The sequence below is a fragment of the Arvicanthis niloticus genome, chromosome 10 (genome assembly GCF_011762505.2).
Source record: "Arvicanthis niloticus isolate mArvNil1 chromosome 10, mArvNil1.pat.X, whole genome shotgun sequence".
NCBI classification, from domain to species: domain Eukaryota; kingdom Metazoa; phylum Chordata; class Mammalia; order Rodentia; family Muridae; genus Arvicanthis; species Arvicanthis niloticus.
In genome coordinates this window covers 68165114-68184671 of record NC_047667.1, presented here as the reverse complement: position 1 = coordinate 68184671, position 19558 = coordinate 68165114, and the positions used below count along the sequence as shown (strand labels likewise).

General features: G+C 39.0%; 1 protein-coding gene across 7 annotated transcripts in view; it reads left to right on the top strand.

Annotated features, from left to right (window-relative positions):
• Cd46 (CD46 molecule) overlaps window positions 1-19556 on the top strand; it is a 38208-nt gene extending 18652 nt beyond the window's left edge. For 2 of the 7 annotated variants that reach the window (XM_076941668.1, XM_076941667.1), the window contains 5 exons: window positions 1149-1190; window positions 3549-3584; window positions 4754-4814; window positions 6943-7629; window positions 15215-19556. In XM_076941668.1, the coding sequence (XP_076797783.1) occupies window positions 1149-1190; window positions 3549-3584; window positions 4754-4814; window positions 6943-6997 (194 nt within the window). In that variant the 3' untranslated portion in view covers window positions 6998-7629; window positions 15215-19556. Of the gene's footprint in view, window positions 1-1148; window positions 1191-3548; window positions 3585-4753; window positions 4815-6331; window positions 7630-9929; window positions 10015-15214 lie in introns of all 7 variants that reach the window. The other 5 variants (XM_076941664.1, XM_076941663.1, XM_034513162.2 and 2 more) reach the window with 5 other exon arrangements.
• The last annotated feature ends 2 nt before the right edge of the window (window positions 19557-19558 follow it).

Below are 19558 nucleotides of genomic sequence, written 5' to 3'. Positions count from 1 at the left end.
AAATAGACCATGTATAACCTTCAGAGGCATGCCTATATCCTCCAGCTGGGCCCACTTCTTAGTCACTACCACTACTAATGCTGCCATCAAGTTATATATCTAGCAATGGCCTCCATTCATTTAAACCAGAGTCCACAAAATGCCACCATTTTTCAATGACTGGGTCCATCATTTAAGTACCATGTCTTCAATACATGCGCTCTTGGGGGATGCTTGTATGCAAATCATAATCATGAGTTTCCATGTACTTACCTTTTTAATCTTTTACAGAAAAGGTTTGTAGATTTCTCCATGTAAGACTTTTACCGCCTTGGGATTATTTTTAGATTTTACCTTTTTAAATGCTATTTCAAATATAGTTGTCATCATTTCCTTTTCAAAGTAGTCATTGTTCTTGGTGTGTTGGTTTTGTATTCTGCAACTTTGCTGAATCATTAGTTTTATGGAAGATTGTCTACACAAATGCGCATGTCATGCTGGGCTATAGCAAGGTAGTACAGTGATAGGCAACCATGTTTAAGCCTGGATTCAACTCCAACAGCACAAGATCACATCATTGTCAAACATACATTTTTATGTATTCCTCTCTAACGTGTAATTGTTTTCTTTGTCTTTCTTACCTGATTGCGTTGGTTAGATTTCAGTGCCATATTGACTATAAGTGGCAAACCCAATTTTGTCCCTGATTTTAGAGGGAAAGTTTTCAGTTTTTCATTATTGATAAAATTAACTGCGACTTATTCTTATATGGGATTTATTTTGTTGAGGAAGTTTTCTTCCACTTCAGGTTAATAACTAAAGTATTTATTGAGCCGACTCAGTATCTTTCATTTTAATTAGAATCTCATGAAATTTACAGACTAATTTAAGGATATACTAAAAAGGAACTGTGTATACCACTATATAATATAGTCACTATAGGGAGTACTAGTGGACAGGAAGAAAGCTAACAATGAACACATGAAACTATAGGATTTTATGATGCTACTCAAAATAGGAAATATTAATGAGATATTTAAGGAAAATGAAAGTTTAGAAGTCTTTACACATGGGTGAAAATGAACAGGAATTTAAAGGATTTTGACTTTTATATCTTTTTGTTTTATATTACTTGACTCATTTTTCTTTCTTTTTTTTTCTTTCTCTAGGATATCCTAGTCCCCGTGAAGGAATATTTGGCCAAGAATTAGGTAATTATTTCAATTATTTGCATCCCTGAAATATGACACCTTAACGTTTACATAAAAATACCATACATTTCAGTTACTAGCAGTTAAAGAAACAACGTATCTTGTCAGTAGTGACAGTTGACATTTAGGATTATGAATTTTGGGCTGACACCATGACAAATGTAAGTCCTACCATGTAGAGTGATATGTAGGTAAGGACAGTTTCATAGAAGGTCTTAATAATAGGAAAGTTAGTCAGCTGCTGTTAAAGTAAACACAACCTGCCTCCAGTGTCTGATGTACACAGACCTTAAAGTACTATAAGTTGGATTTTTTTCTGTGAAAGATTGGTTTAACATAATTTATGTAGGCTTCAGTTTATATAATATACATTAAGCAAAACCAAGTATAGTTACAACAGTTAAAATTCAGTGAAATTTACTAACTTAAGATAAAACAAAACTCTGCTACATTTTATTAGACTAGATTAGTAAGCATTACTCTTCTTAAAAATTACTTTTGGCTTATTATTTTATACAATTGTGTCTCTATATACATGGAAAATTATGTCTGATAAACCTATGGCAAATTGAATATCTTCAGTTGAAAATGCACTTAGCATATCTATCTGAAGATTGTCAGAGACGGTAACATGGTCAGAGTTCTGATTTCACTCATGTGATCCTGGCTCTGTAGGAAAAGAGGCTTGCCAATGCTGCCAAAAATCTAAGATACAGCCTTATGGCATATTGCTAATCCAGACAAAGGTCAAAACTCAAAGTTCAACACTGGCTTCTGCTGAATACGCATCAGTATCATACCAATGTAAAATGAAAATTGTTTGGCCAAACCATTACAGTCTGGGAACTGTCTATGTATGCCTTAGCATCCAGTTTTGTGGTCGTTATGTATCACTATGCCAGCAGAACCTGAGCTTTCTTAAACTGTTAAACATGTGATAACTGGGAATACCAGAATGAAAGCTAACGTTTCATTCTTCGTCTGACAGCCATCTAATAAAAATGATGCAACTTTAGGATCAAATTCATTGCTAGACATAAATACTTCCAAAATTTAAGGTTTTGTAGAATTTAATGTTCTCTAATTAGCATCAACTGTTAATCTGATACAGCCTAGAGTCATCTGAAAAGGCAGTGTCAATTTAGATCTGCCTACATCAAGACTGGCCTCCAGGCATGGGGAAAGGGTGTTGCCTTGATTGTTGACTTCTGTAGGTGAGCTCAGCCCGCTCTGGACAGAACCTTTCCCTAGGCAGATGGTTCTAAACTGTTAAAGAAAGTTAGCTGAAGTCAAGCAGTGGTAGTGCACGCCTTTAGTCCCAGCATTCTGGAGGCAGAGGCAGGTGAATCTCTGTAAATTTGAGGCCAAACCCTAATTCCTGAATCTCTGTAAGTTTGAGGACAGCCTGGTCTACAGAGCTAGTTCAAAAAAAAAAAAAAAAAAAAAAAAAGATAACAAAACAATGTTAGCTAAGCATGAACCTTCTATCAAGCCAGCAATAACCTTTCTTCATGGTTTCTGCTGTATTTCCTTTAGCTGAGAGTTTCCTGGTTAAAGGTAATGTACCACAGAATAGCTGACAGGCCTGCCTTCAAATTCTTGCCTTGACTTCCCTGAGTGAACTATAACCCAGACAAAGTCTTTTATTCCCTATGTTGCTTTTGGCCAGAATATTTTATCTCATCAACAGAAACAAAACCAGCACACCCAGCCAGTCAATTATGATTCTTTAAATTCCTCTGCACAACTTATCAATGTATGCAGACATTTCTTGAGCATGCCACTTAAATGCTCTGCTACTGAGCTCTATCTCCACCTCTTGGGTTATACTTTGAGAAGGGAAGGTCTTTGGTATTTAGGATTATGTTTTCATTTGGAAGGCGGGGGTGGGGTGGGATGAGGGAAAACATGATGATGGAAGGAAAACAGGGCCCTGATAAGATAATTATTTGTAAGAACTGCAAATATTATGTTTAATTTACTCAAACTTATTTATAACATTGTACAGATTCACTTTTTGGGGAAAATGGATTTCTTTTTGAAATTATAAGAAATTGTAGAATGCATACTGAACCAAACCAAATACAAGAAGATAGTATATTGTGTAATGATTTTCCTCTATTCGGTGAATCCTACTTGTTCTGTAATAACCTTTACTAAATAAACTGGTGGAGTAAGAAAAGAAATAATACTGAAAATTGAATTTCGCAAGTTGGACCCCAAACCTGGAAATGGGCTTATAAATATTCTTTGGTATAAATGACTTGAGTACATTAGTCACTGTGTTCTTTTAAGTGTGGATTATCTGAACTGATCTAGAGACTTCTAAATGTAATGTTTGACCTCTTTTTTCTTTAGATGCATGGATTAATGCTTTGATTGTTATTACATCAAGTAAGTATCTCAAAATTCTGACTGCTTAAATTTTTTTTTTTTGGCTTGTATAGTTTTTAAACTTAAAATTAACTAACTTAGAAAAACCTGGTCATTTATGTATTACCCTTTGTTAACTTATATTATTTCATAATATATATGTCTGCTTAGAAGTAGCCTGGTAGCAACGTGTGCTTAAGATGATGTACTATCGTAAGTCTGCTTTTGATAATTTCTAAAATCAAACCAGGCACATCCTCCTCCTTACTGTGGTCTGTGATCCCGGGGAACTGGATTTAGAGGATAAGGAGTCTAGACGGAATCTAAATCTAGAACTGACTTATTTCCTCTGCTTAGATTTTGAGTCTTGGCAGTCATTCTCGACGGGGTCCAGTAATTGCCTCACAAACCACACAAACACTGATCTCAGTCAGACAGGGGTCATTTATTGAGCATATACCCAAAGACTAGTCGATCAGGACCATGGTACAGATTCAGGAACTGAACCATGACCCAAGTTAAGATCCTACAGGGTTTTAAAGCTCCAAATCCACAAACATCTGTGCCAAGTTATTTCACCAATCAGGATTTAGGCATAGGGGATTTATTTAGGAACATGTCTTTGTTGTAAAATTATCCTGCTCCCATTGGTTGGAGTATTCAACTGTGGCAGGCAGAGGACTTGCCTTGTCTAACATTCATGTCTTAACTTGCTAACCAGGATGCCAGTTAAATACATACATGTCTCTTTCTGCCAAGTAGGATATCAATACCGGCCAAGGTTTGGGAAATCGTTTCTCCAAGTGTCTCTCTTATGTTAGGGTCTATCCCACAGGCAGCTTATACCATAAATGCTTATACACAGTGCAGGGAGTGCTGTTGAGTGGTTGGTTTGGGTCCAACCTTATTGTAGATAACTATACAAACGTTTCTATTGACCTTTATTGTAATTGGTTTCCAAAGGCACGGAACATAATAGAATATGTAATCAATCTTGGCATTAGAAAGTTTCCTAGTAACAACAAAAACAAAAAGTCACCTTATAATGGCAGGCTAACCAAGTAACTTTTACCTAGGCCATAACATTTTACCTAGTAGGCAGGCCTTAACATTTCATCTAGGCCTTAATATTTTACCTAGGCCTTAACAATTCTTAGAGTCACATGCTATTTATTTTCCTTTTCTTGTAGTAGCTGGAGTTGCTGTAATTTGTCTCATCATGCTCAGGTATCTTGAGCACAGGAAGAAAGCGTAAGTATTCTAAGTTGTTATTTATGCAACAGATTTGTCCTTGCCTTGAGTACCCTGCGTTTCCAAGTATACCTGTAGGAATGTGCTCTACAAACTGCATTTCTCTGCTAAAACGTGGTCGCCATTTTAACATCATTGCAGCATAAGGATCTGTATGAAGTTGCTTTTTTAGCAGCTATTATCAGTACAAGAAAGTTTTCTATGGGATTTGAAGTTTAAGCTGGTTAGTGAAACAAGATCATTATGAAGTGTACCCTATTTTCTAAGTTCAAACATGGCCAAAAGTAAATCTGAAATGTTTCACTGTGATATTTTTACTTTGTAGTCACTGTGATTTTTATGATAAAAGCTTACATTTGTCTAACTTGGCTAGTGGTAAGAAGCTATATAAGGTCTGATTTATTTTTTTTTAGAATTTAGAATTATTTATTAATGTTAAGCAAACTGATTAAGACTATCATATCATCATTTTATATCTTTCATGTTCTTCTTTGACCACTAATTCATTCATTAATTAGTATTAGAAGTAACTGAAAGGCTACAATTAGAAAAAAGTGACAATTTAAAAGTAAATACATTTATTTTAAAAATAAATAAATTTAAATAAATAATCACTAATATATGAATATATAAATTTAATACAGATAGACAGACAGACAGACAGATAGATTGATTGAGCTTTTTACAAGTGAAAAATATACTTCTATTGTTTAGCCCAAACTTGATGATTAATTTAAAAGGAAACATGAAACAGGGCACTCTGTTATCTTTTATCTGTGTTCTACCTCTATAAAGACTAAAACAAAGGGAGATTAAAACAGGAAAAATTGAAAATACATATACTTCAAAAGAAATGTGGATTTAGAGGAGACAGAGGCATTTAGGGTGGTGTGTCCCTAGGTAAAAACAGGGAGTTAAAGTATTAAAATAAAATGTAGCCAATTTACTTATAATGAAAGATTTGGAATAAATCTTAGGAACTCAGATTAGGTTAGTGCTTTGAAATTTCTGATAGGATTGAGGTAATTTTATTTTTTTCTTGTCATTTTAAAATAACTCTGAAATTATCCCTAATAAATATAAGACCCACGTTTCATGTTTCCTTTTAAATTAATCATTGGGTTTGGGCTATATGATAGAAATATATTCTTCACTTGAAAAACGCTCAATCTTTTCATTTATTTATTTTTAAAACAGTCACTTTATTAAGTCTAATTAACTTAAATAAAAACATCACATAGCTATATTGGCACATTATTATTTTTTTGGACTCCTTTATTAGGTTCTTCTATCTACCACCCTTCTAATCCTTATCCCACTCTAATCCCTTTCAACCCCACTCCCCAACACTAAATAGGAAAGAAAGAGGTTAGAGGGCAATGTTAGAGGCTTACATCTCTTTAGCTGACTTCCTGCTGGTTAAGGGCTTAAGTTCCTTGGGGCAAATCCAATCTATGCCATCAGCAAATTTAATTTCTTCTTCTCCTTTTTGCTCATGACTCCCTGACAAACCGCAGCACCAGGAACCAGTAGCAGCCTCCCAAGAGCACCCCACCAGCCCCAGGGCTCTCAAATTTATACCATCTTGAAAGTTCCCAGAATTCCAAATATCACACACTTGAAGAAACTATCGGGAGCTGGCAAAAACATCCCTTCTAGTGCAGGAGCCAAATCATAATCACCTGCTGTGAAGCAGCAGCCTCTTATTCCATACCTGGGATTGAAACAAAAGCATATTCACAAAACTAGGATTTTAAAGAAACCAAAATTCTCACTGTGTAGGCTTATGAATCACCTGGATATCTTCTGATCCTTTGGTCTGGCATAGATCTGAGACCTACTATTTACTGCATTCCCAAGGGTGCTGTATGGCCCACTGTATAAAATTATCCACATTGTTGAAATTTAAAAAATAAACTGCATGGTATTGATACAGAGACAGACATATTGATAAATGGAATAGAATTGAAGACCCAGAAATAAAACCACACACTTACAGACAGGTGACAAAGAAGCCAAAAATATGCAATGGAAAAAAGAAAGCATCTTCAATAAATGGTGCTGGTCTAACTGGCTGTCTGTATGTATAAAAATGAAAATAGACCCATATTTGTCATTTTGCACAAAGGTCAAGTACAAGTGGATCAAGGACCTCAACACAAAATCAGATATACGGAATCTAATAGAAGAGAAAGTGGGGAAGAGCCTTGAACTCATTGGAACAAGAACTCAAGAAGCTAACCACCAAAAAAATCCAAATAACCTAATTTTTAAAAAATGGGATATAGAACTAAACAGAGAATTCACAACAGAGGAATCTCAAATGGCTGAGAAGGAAACTCAAAACAACCCTGAGTTTCCACCTTACGCAATCAGAATGGCTAAGATCAAAACCTCAGGTGACAGCACATGTTGGCAAAGATGTGGAGAAAGAGGAACATTCCTCCATTGCTGGTGGGATTGCAAACTGGTACAACCACTCTGGAAATCAATCTGGAGGTTCCCCAGAAAATTGGAAATAGTTCTACCTGAAGACCCAGCAATACCACTCTTGGGATTATACCCAAAAGATGCCCCACCATGCCACAGGGGCACATGTTCCACTATGTTCATAGCAGCCTTATTTGTGATAGCCAGAATCTGGAAACAATCGAGATGTCCCACAACAGAATGGATACAGAAAATATGGTTCATTTATACAATGGAATACTACTCAGCTACTAAGAACGAGGACATCCTGAGTTTTGCAGGCAAATGATGGAACTAGAAAATAACATCCTGAGTGAGGTAACTCAGATCCAAAGAGATATGCATGGTATGTACTCACTAATAAGTGGATATTAGCCAAGAAAAAAAGTACAAAATACCCAGGATACAGTTCACAGAACTCAAAAAGGTCAACAAGCTGAAGGGCCCAAGTGAGGACGCCTCAATCCCACTTGGGGGAGAAAGAAAAGGCAATCACAAGGCAGGATAGAGGGAGGGACCTGGGTGGGAAAGGGGACAGAAAGGGGGAAGAGGGGAACATGATCAGGTACTGGGTAGGGGAAAAGGACTGAAGCCCTGAGGGCCAGCAGAAAAACTGGAAACAAGCAACTTTGGGAGGTAGGAGGTGGAGGGACCCTTCAGAATGCACCAGAGACCTTGGAGGAGAGAGAGTCTCAGGGCTCAATGGGGGGGACCCTAGATGAAATACAGTGAGGAGAGGGAACTTCTAGAGCCGACCTCAAGAAGAAAGACAGGGCATCAAGTGAGGGATGGGGTTGCCATCCCACAGTCAAAAACTCTGACCCAGAATTGTTCCTGTCTAAAATAACTGTAGGGACAAAAGTGGAGAAGAGCCTGAGGAAAAGGAAGTCCAGTGACAGGCCCAAAGAGGGATCCAGCTCAAGAGGAGGGTCCAAGGCTATTATTGAGGTTGTGGAGCAGTCACCAAAAGGGACCTATGATCATTGCCATGGCTTAAATAAGTATAGTCCACACACTTCTCTCCATTTTTCTTCCCAGTCTCCTTTGTTCACTTTCTCCTCTTGGAAGCAACAGACTGCTTGACATTCATCTTAAAAAGTCTATGTGCTTCTGAACAGGTGCTTTTTGTTTAACTGTTTTCAGTGAAATTTTTCTATATATGCATGATTTTTATTCCAGCTAAGATTTTTCTTTACTTACATCCCAAGAGAGGTCAGAGTTACTCCCTAAATGAGTATTATTTGCATAATTCATGTGTTTTGTTTTCCATAATAGTAATTTTCACTATTTTTCATTAGTGCGGCTGATAGAATGCTAAGATACTACTTGGTGTAACTTAAATTAATATTGACTGATTTAATTATTTTATCATCCGTAAGTTGTCTGGGCTGAAATGAGACAGCTTAAAACCTGTGGTCAGTACGGACACCCAAGGAGTACCACAACATGGTGCAGAAAAGTCAAGAATCCAATTAATTCCAGCATTTTTTTCTACTTGACTCAAATGTATGAGCATTCAACAGACTGTTCTACATTTTTTTTTTTTTAACCAAAGAATACATAGGAAGCTACTGTTAGGAGAATAATTGTTTAGACAGCATATAACAAATTAGTACTAACCCCCAAATTTAGAGGCCATGCTGTAAGTTACATAAGGGTCATTCTACATGTGAGTTGAATCCCAGCACTCAAGAGGCAGAGGCAGGCTGAGCTAAGTTTGAGGTCAGCCTCATCTACATAGTGAGTTCAGCCAAGGCTACATAATGAGACCCTGCGTCCCCCTCCAAAAAAAAAAAAAAAAAAAACCCGAGAGAAAAAAGGAAGGAAGGAAATAAAAAAAAAATTGTATGGAAAAGAAAAATGTATGCCACAGAAAGAAACTATACTCAATGTGTAAGTCAAATATGTGATTTGTCATAAAATTGATTCCAACATAAGAGACTTACTATATAGCTTTTCTCCAATATTAAAATTATATAAACCTGAACTGTTTTTCTTACAAAATGTTGAGTTTTTACATTATTTGTTTTGAACAGAGTAGTTGAGAGGTAAACACTGAACAGCACTGTACTTAGCTGTTGGCTCGTATGTGATTTCAGAGTTAATGTTATATCCTGAAATGTCAGTGGATAAGCCTGGAACTCACCTTCACTCAGTAACTCCTTGGGCCTCTCTCCTGCCTCCCCCCATACCTGCCTCTGCCCCTTATTCCCTTCCCTGCTCCCCCCTCCGAGGTCCTTCCTCTCTGCCTCCCATGACTATTTTGTTCCCCCTTCTAAGTAGCAGTCCTGCTGTCAGTGACACTGAAGGAGCTCTGGAGGCCGGCCAGACTCAAGTAGAACAGAGCTTGACCTCCCCCAGGCCGCAACCCAGTCAGGCTCTGAGGCACTGGTGCAGAGAGAAGAAACTGCCTCTCCTGACCAATTGCCCTTTCTAAGGTGTATTTTAAACTTTTATATTTAGTAGCATAGAGGGGCCAAGGAACCATCCAGCATCTTGAGAAGATTTTGAGTACAAATTGAAACTGAGTAAAGGTGAATCCTGGTTTGAGTGTAAACACCTAGGGTCACTCTGAGTGACACTCCACCCATTTGTGCCCTCCAAGAGGATATTCCAGGAAAATAATTCTTTTTTTTTTTTTCACAGAGAGATCCTTTATTAAGCCCTGAAGAAAAGTTAAACTGGCTGCTTTCTGACTCAAGCAGAAAAACAGCAGCAAAGGGCCTTGCAGGTGTAGTTTTTTTTTTTTTTAATCTTTTTTTTTTTATTAGATATTTTATTTACACTTCAGATGCCATCCCCTTTCCCCATTCCCCCCCTTAGAAAACCCCTATCCCATGCCCCCTTTTCCTTTTTGCATTTATACATTTTTTTAAATAATGTTAATCATAAGCGTTGTAAGTTTGGAATTGTTCAATCAGAGGTGTAACCCACTGACAGACCTAGATATAACAACTATCTTTGACTGGTAGAGATACATGAATATCTGCCTCCCTGTCTCCCCCCTCTTTCTCTCTTTCATCACCTAGCTTCTCCTATCCTTCTTCTCCGCCTCTTCTTACTCCTTTTCTTCCTCTCAGTACTCCTCCTACCTTAGCTCCTCCTACACATCACCCTTCCTGTTAAAATAAAACTTTTCTCTCAAAATACAATTAGAGCATAATTATGCCAATTTGTACCAGTGAGGTACAAGATAGTCCTAATATCCAGTCCATCATTTTGTTGACCAACCAGCACCTTTGTCATCTATCCTAACTAAAACATTTAGTTCTGAACCTGGCTTTAGGATGAATGTCAGCTGCCGACCATCCACTCAAATCTTTTCTCTTACGGTAAATAGCTATAAGTTTTCAACCCCGTCAGAAATCCAGAATGACTGAGTTAACTATAATTGTGGGAAGCACAAATCATAGCTTCTAAAACTTAGCCAATTTATAGAGACCTCTGAACACCTGAAAAGCCCCTATACTACCGAACGTTGGAGCATCAAATCTTCAGCCTTCTGGCCCAGAATCATCTGACAGACCTTGGTGATGCAGGATTATTAAGGACTGATTACTCTGTCTAGGCAGATATAATCAGTCGACTATTCTGCATGTGTGTCCTTTTCTGGACAGTAATTTGTCTGTAGATGGAGAGAGGCAATTCTTGCCTAGTGGCTGTTACCACACAACTGGAGTAACTCCAAGGATGCTCAATTTCTTCTTAGAATCCACAACAGGAAGCTGTCAGGAGCAGACAGGTCTCTAATCAATATGAACATTAATATATAAATATTTGTAGCATCAGTTCTATGGACTTCTGATGTTTTGAAAACCAACTATCCATGTAAGGTAACCTGGACTGTTTTCTGTTAACTCCTCTCAGCTATTTCTAAGTAAAATATGGAAAGCACCCTAACAATAAACTCAAAAATATGAATTTGCTATAGTCCCTTAACTCATAGGTTAACCGTCCCAAATAAGTTAAAAAAGTTAAAAAAAGGGCTGGGTCTAGGCCCTGTATTCCTAAAGGTGTTATACAGGCACAATGCCCATGAGCGTATCAATATTCATCTCACTTTTATATTAATAAGGAGCTCGTACCAATGAAAACCTTAAATTTGAGATCAAAGTAAATTTTGTACCATTTAAGAATTTATAACTTCATCTTGATAATAAGTATACAGATTTCTACCAGTAGGTTATGGCTATGCAGTAAATCCTAGCTAATCCCCCTGTTCCAACAAAACCACTACTTGTCCCTAGAAAGACAGACCATTATTAACCACATTAGTCCCCAAGCTCAGGGAATAGGGGCGCTGACTCTTCTTAAACTTCTTCAAGCTGATTAAGGGCATTGAGATTTTAGAAGAGGGGTGGGGGGGAGAGTAAGTTGATAAGCCTCTGATGCTGTGTCTTCACTGAATCCAGATGGAATTCCAGGACATCAGAGGTTTGGGCAGGTCTGCTCAGTATGCTTGATGAGTAGATACACCAAGGCTGTGTATTCTGCAATATACAATTCTCAGAACAAGTTTTAGTATCAAGAAAAAAAAAAAAATTTCCCACCCCCAGGGGCCTGACATTTTTTTTTTAAAGATGTTGGTTCTGAAGACTTTTTTTTTCCCCCGCTTCTTAAAATTGGTTGTAGTATTTACATTTCAGATTTTATCCCCTTAGCCTACTTCCTCCCACCACCCAGAAACCTATCCCATCCCCCTCCTCATGCTTTTATGAGGCAGTGACCACACCTACCCCCCTCACTATCCCCTCCCCACCCTCACATCCCCCCCCCCCCCTGTGTGTTCATTCATTCATTTTTCATTCATTTTTTTTTTATGGGACCAAGAAACTCCTCTCCCACCTATGTCCGACAAGGCCATCCTCCCCTACATATACCTCTGGAGTCTTGGGTCCCTCCCTATGTGTTCCCAGGCTGGTGGTTTAGACCCTGGGGGGGGGGGGGGGTGGTTGTTTGGTATTGCTGTCCACCTGGAGTCAATAACCCTTTCTGCTCCTTCAGTCCTCTCACTAAGTTCTCCATTGGGAAACCCCTGATCATATCAGTGGTTAATTGTGAACATTGTCCTCTGAGTGTTTTAGTCTTTGGCTGACCTCTAAGGAGACAGCTATATCATGTTCCTCACATTATGCACTTCCAGCCATCCACAACTGTGTTTAGATTAGGTGGCTGTACATGGGGTGAATACCCAGGTGGAAAGGTCTCCTGATGGCCCCTCCTTCAGTTTCTGTTCCATGTTTTGTTTCCCTATTTGCTCCCTTGAGCATTTTTATTTCTCGTTCTAAGTAGAACTGAGGCATCCCCTCTTGGTCGTCCTTCTTCATGAGCTTCATGTGGTCTGTGGGTTGAGTCTTCGCTAATCCAAGCTTTTGGACTAACATCCGTGGAGATATGTTTGTGTAACTATCTTCTTTTGGGGTTTTTGGAAGATTACTTTCTTGCTTTTTCTAGGTTGTAGTTTCCCTCCTTGTGTTGGAGTTTTCCACCAATAATTCTTTGAAGTGCTGGATTTGTGTTGAGATACTGTGTAAATTCGGATTTGTCATGGAATATTTTGGTTTCTCCATCAATAATGATTGAGAGTTTTGCTGGGTATAGTAGTCTGGGCTGGCATTTGTGTTCTCTTAGGGTCTGTATGATATCAGTCCAGGATCTTCTGGCTTTTATGGTCTCTGATGAGAAGTCTGGTGTAATTCTTATAGGTCTGCCTTTATACGTTACTTTGCCTTTTTCCCTTACTGCTTTTAGTATTTTTTCTTTGTTTTGTACATTTGATGTTTTGACTATTATATGGCAGGAAATATTTCTTTTCTGGTCTAAACTATTTGGAGTTCTGTAAGCTTCTTGTATATTTATGGACATCTCTTTCTTTAGGTTAGGGAAGTTTTCCTCTATAATTTTGTTGAGGATATTTACTGGTCCTTTTAGTTGGGAGTCTTCCCCCTCATCTATACCTATTATCCTTAGGTTTGGCCTTCTCATTGTGTCTTGGATTTCTTGTATATTTTGGGTTAGTAGCTTTTTGTATTTTGCATTTTCTTTGACAGTTGTGTCAATGTTTTCCATGGTGTCTTCTGCACATGAGATTCTCTCTTCCATCTCTTGTATTCTGTTGGTGATACTTGTGTCTATGACTCCTGATCTTTTTTTTTTTAGGTTTTCTATCTCCAGGGTATTGTCCCTTTGTGATTTCTTTATTGTTTCTACTTCCATTTTTAGATCCTGCATGGTTCTGTTTAATTCCTTTTCCCGTTTGGTTGCATTTTCTTGAAATTCCTTAAGGGATTTTTGTGTTTCCTCTTTAAGGGTTTCTATCTGTCTACCAGTGCTCTCCTTAAGTTCTTTGAGAGTGTTATTTATGTCTTTCTTAAAGCCCTCTATCATCATCATGAGAAGTGATTTTAATTCTGATTCCTGCTTTTCTGGTGTGATGGGGTGTTCAGGGCTTGCTCTGATGGGGGAGCTGGGTTCTGATGATGCCATGTAACTTTGGTTTCTGTTGCTTACATTCTTGCTCTTGCCTTTTACCATCTGGTTAACTCTAGTGCTGCCTGTACTTGCTGTCTCTGACTGAAGCCTGTCTTTCTAGTTATCTAGCTTGTGTCTGATCTCCTAGGGGTCCAGATGTCTCTGTGATCTTTTCCAGCTGCACTGATTACAGTGGTACCTCTAGGATGCCTCAGGATATGGTGCCTCCAAGGTCCAGCTAGGTGTCTGCTGTTCTGGGTGCAGTGTCTCCTCTAGAATATCTCAGGATATGTTGTCTGAAGCTCTGAGTTCATTTGTTCCTCTGTGGATCTGGATTGAGTGGACCTTCCAGTATGTCTCAGGTGGAATCCGGGGTCCACACAACAGCAGACCTGGCAGAGGTCTGATCTAGGCCTCAGATCTGAGAACTAGTTTCTAAGACACTGTCCAAATTAGAGCGCCTGGGATCCCTGCTTCCTCTGGGTTCTTGGAGGTTGGGGACAGAGCTGCCACACAAGATCTGCTTAGTGCTTTGGCCCAGACTGGAAGGAACCAGTGTTCTGGGCTGGGAGTAACTTCCTGGGTCCTATTGGTTCCCAGTTACTCCCTGTTTAGGGCGGGCCCTGCTGTCTGCTTACCTAGGACACTGCCTGAGTTTGAGTTCCTGGGATCCCTGCTTCCTCTGGGTTCTTGGATGTTGGGGGCAGAGCTGCCACACAAGATCTGCTCAGTGCTCTGGCCCAGACTGGAAGGAACCAGTGTTCCGTGCGGGGAGTGACTTCCTGGGTCCTTTTGGTTCCCAGTTACTCCCTGTTTAGGGCGGGCCCTGCTGTCTGCTTACCTAGGATACTGCCTGAGTTCGAGTGCCTGGGATCCCTGCTTCCTCTGGGTTCTTGGATGTTGGGGGCAGAGCTGCCACCTAAGGTCTGCTCAGTGCTCTGGCCCAGACAGGAAGGAACCAGTGTTCCGGGCCGGGAGTCCAGGAAAATAATTCTTAAACAGAAAAACAAACCAACCAAAAAACCACCCAGGAACTCGATTAAGAAATCTTGAAGTCTGTACTCATTTTCACATGAAAAAAGGTAGCAATGGTATCGATGCATGGCGCTATACTTAAAATCACAGCATTTAAAAAACAGACAAAAGATAACGGGTTAATAAAAAGAATTTACTGTTTAAAGACAAGAAGTGGCTTTACTGTTTTTAAACTTAATTCAAAGTATTTACAATCAAGTATTTTATTTTTAAAAAAATTTACCTTTATAGCTTGCTCTGCTTCAAATTTAACCTTCAAATTAATATTTATATTTGATAGATATGTCTGTATAAATCTATATTTTTATTTTTACCAAATACTTTGTGAGTTATTTAAATATGAGGAAAAGTACTTTTTTTTTTAAGATTGTCTAAATGGCAGAGAAAGAGGTGTATTTGGACTTAAAATGTTCTTTTAACTACAGGAATGTATCTGCAGCAAGATGAAAATCCATGCGTGGAAGTCATTACTGTTCCATTTTTGAAAATTGAATCTTCAAGTCTGGCAAAAGCAAAATTATATATTTGCAGGAGCTTCATTTGTGGTAATGTGTGTGTACGCATGTGTGTGTATGTGTGTGTGCTTCTAGTGTAAATCAAACCTGTGTTTCTAAATACAATCTGTGTCTAACCTCTCTACCATATCCTCACATTTCAGTCCCTGCAGCTCACCAAGGGTTCTCAGCATCCAGCTCTCAGTGCCTGTGCCTGAGCAGAATGTTCCGCCCATGTCATGGTATCTGCAGGAAGAAGGCCACATTTCCAAGCAGACACTAGACCTTGTCCAATTCCAGCTCTTATCCCTCTGCCTCACACTTTCTGCCCATGATGGCTGTGAGTGAAGCACATCTGTGCCTTCCACACTCGCCCTCTCCGGATCCACGTACCTCCAAGGCCGACTCGTGTCCTATCTGTCCTGATAGCTCTAACGCCTCAGGCTCGTTATCTTTTATTGCTTAGCCTTAAGTTAGGCACATGTAAGAGTCTGTAGACATGTATCTAATAGGAGATATAACTTTCATATCACTTTTATGTATTCAAAGGGCTCAAAAAACAAAGGAAAAACTTGACCTGTGTAACTAATAGGGCATGATTTTCTGTATGTGAAAATGATTCTTGCTGCCTTTGCAAATATGAAGTAAGGCAGATTAAGCCAAGCCAGGCCAGTGTTTCTCACCTGAGGCTGTCCACTAGCCTTCCCCAGGGTGTTTTATTGACACTTGAGTACCACCCCAGTAGGCTCTCCTGTTATAAATTTGAGATGTGGCCTAAACACAGGAGGTTTTACTTTCTCTGGTGATTTTAATTTGCAGCTGAGGCTGAGAACTTGTGTTAGTGATTAGAGAACCTGACAGTCAGCTCTCCATATAAACAGGATAAACCTTAAAGAAAATCCATTTTAAATTCTGTCTATTAAAAACCAAAATTTCAAAGACTTGAACTTAAAGTTGTTCAAGGGTTGGGGCTGTAGCTCAGCATGTATAAGACCCCGAATTCAAGCCTTAGCACTGGGGGAAAAAGTCATTGACAGATTATTAACATAACCTTGTTTACTAAAAAGTCTTGATGTCTCTCAAAATAAGTAATGATAAATTGTAGTTTTGAAATATGATAGTAATGTTTATGAATAATATAAATACAGAATGAATATTACATTGACTAAAGCATTTTAGAAAATTAACATAAGACTCTAGCATATTTTTAATTGGCATAAAATATATAGTGAGGACTTTTACAGTAACCAACAATAAATTGTCTGAATTTTGCTAGAAAGACTTAGGGGCGGAAAGAACCTGAATTTGCATCCTAATTTTAAGATTTAAGGGAAATAAGACTTCTATAGTGTTCTAAAGCTTATGATGTCAGAGAGCTAACATTTTAACCAAGACTGGATTGCTCAGTTTAACAATCTGCCTATTGAAGAACAGAACTGAATGAATCTGGTACACAGGTATTCTTCCCGATGAATCCTATGCTTAGGATCCCTAGGCTCATCCTGAGGAGACCCTAAAATGAGCTGTAAGCCTTTGAGACGATAGCACTGCTGCCCTCCTGTGGACTGTTTAGGTATTTGACAGTCTTCTGCCCCTTAACTGTGCCGGTCATTGCTGGCACTCCAGAGCCATTAATTTTATTTTAGATCAGGGAGAACACTAGCTCTCTTTCTGCTTTTGTGAGGGTAATAATTTTTTTTGTTGCTCGCTTCTTAAATATGGAGGAAATATAATACTTGAGGAACAGGTGAATGCATAATTTCCCGTCTTGCTTGTTCACATACAGCAGGTAAACATACTGCCACACAGACGATGCTGAAAAACTATCCACCTTGATTCCTGCCATGACTGGGCAAAACCCAGTAAAACCTGAGTACAGGTAATAAGACTGATGAGAGGAATCGCTCTGAAGGCTGTTGCACATTGCAGTGCTAAAGCCTGTGCTGAACCACTATAAACAGGAGCTCTAGTGTTGGAGCGTGTGGCTTCACTGGGAAACTAGGGAATATCTAATGGTTAAGTGAACATACTAAGTATGGTGCTTGGAAAAATTACGTCATTTGATTACCTACCTCCACCTGCAATGTCTCCTCAAAAAGTATTAAGTCTGTACTTGAGGTGCGCTTCAGCCATGAAGAATTCCTTCTGTAGGCCCCGACAGCAATACACTTCTCACAGTGATGTGCAGGTTAATCACATGACAATTTTGTTAAAATGTGAACACTGATCAGAGAAGACAGTGTGACCACAGAGGCAAAAGACCCTGCTGGTCTTTGAAGCTTGAGGGGGAGAGCCAGCCAAAGAACACAGCCGAAAGCAAGAAAACGGAATTTCCTCCCTATTTCTGAAGCATTTGTGTCTGATAGTACCTTGATTCCAATCCAGTGAAAATGTTCGATTTCTGCTATTCAGACCTGGTAAGGCTGTTGTGTTGTTAAGACGTCACATTTGTGCTACTTTGTTACACTAGTAACAAATGTAACAAATGTATGCACATAACTAGCATAACATACTAGCAAAATAGTATGGCCTTTCCAGAGACAGCAAAGTGGCTCTCAACCTTGGCTGTACAATAGACTCGTCTGAGCCCCCATTCATTCTAAAACCAGCTAAAATAGTACTTGCCTGCAGGAACGGGACCTGAACCTGAGGATCACTCTTTTGGTGACCAAGCCCACAGCAATGTGGTACTGGGTTAGGATGTGCCCCAGGCCAAACAGAACTATGTTAGGTTTCTCTTAAAAGTATGTTACTATTAGTGTGTTATCTACTCCTGAGACTGTATGCCAGCTTCCAAACAGAAGGCCTAGACCAACTTCTTAAAGCTGTTAGAGTCTAGGCTTAATTCATTTGATCTACTAAACTGGCTTCAGATCTTTCTTTCCCCAGTTAACAAAAATACACTGTATTCACTTCTAAAAAGTCTGGTAAGGCTTAATTTTAAAAAAGAATGCCTTAACAAAAGACTTTATACCTGGGTTGACAGCATGGTTTTATAAACCTGACTCAGGAGGGTGTTGGCAAAAAATATAATAATAATAAAAACCCTATATTACCAGCCAATTATGAAAAACTATCCCAGAGTGATAATTTTATGCGAAGGGCTATAGACACTCTAGATAAAAGATAACTGAGAGGTGTTCCGGTTTCATTTTGCGTCTCAGAACATCAGGATATGGCAGTTTAGGTATTCAGTGAGAATATTATGATTTTTAAAATGGAAATAAATCTTAAATGATTGTTTTTGTGCTTTGATATTAAATTCCACTTTCTAACACTTAACTCATTAAGGATCCAGAATCATGACCTGGGGGTGTTTTAATCATATTTTCAATACAAATTAATTGGGAGCTTTGGACAGAATAGCTATGTTTAAAAAAAAATCTTAAAGTGTAGTCAATTCCACAGACCCAATCTGTCATACTTAGAGGAGCTGCAGTCTCCTACTTTAGTGGGACAAATTAAAAAACAAAGCTGAGGGACTTAGCTATTCCCACCAGCACATTCTGGGGCTTAGAACATGGGATTCTTCAATCAAAAGCTTGAAATAGCTTTGCAGCTGCAGGATGCATCAGAGTCACTGGGAAGTCTTTCCAGCAAATGCTCCAACAGCCTCCCACTTCCAACAAAGTGGGCAAGGCAGCCATCTGGGGTAAGGCTACCGGGATGAAGGCTTAGAAAAAGCTTCCTGAGCAGCTGACTTGCCATTAGTTATTAAAACCCACTGGCTTGAAATAAGTGTACTGCAGGTAGTTCATAGTTAGCTGTGCAATTCCCATGGAGGGGGCCACCTGCTTTCTTCCTGAAAGTTCTCCGCATGAAGCCTGCCCCTCCATCACCCCAAATGCTGGCAAACCTCTGAACAGTTTTACAGAACTGTTTCACCACCTATTGAAGGATTGAAATAAACTATCAGTGGAAAGTAGAACTCCATCTGCTACAAATACAACTGAAATTAGCCCGCTCCCCTTTAAGGGCCACATGACAGTGGTTAAGTAAGTTCCCTGCAGCAACACTGACAAGAGGAGGAGGGTCAGAGTTCACAGTTACCTTGGAACCAAGAACAGTCTTCCCGTTTACTGCCGTCCCTCAGCCTAGAGCTCCAAACTTCTGTCTCTGCTCATCCTGCATCTTCAGAAGTTCATTCCTGTCTTAATGACCTTCATTTTTAATGTCTGTCTGCAGCAACCTACATCCAATTCCTTATGATTGGCACAGCGAATTAACTTTCCAGGGCCCACTTCTCATTGCCATAGAATTGTGAGTAAAAAAATA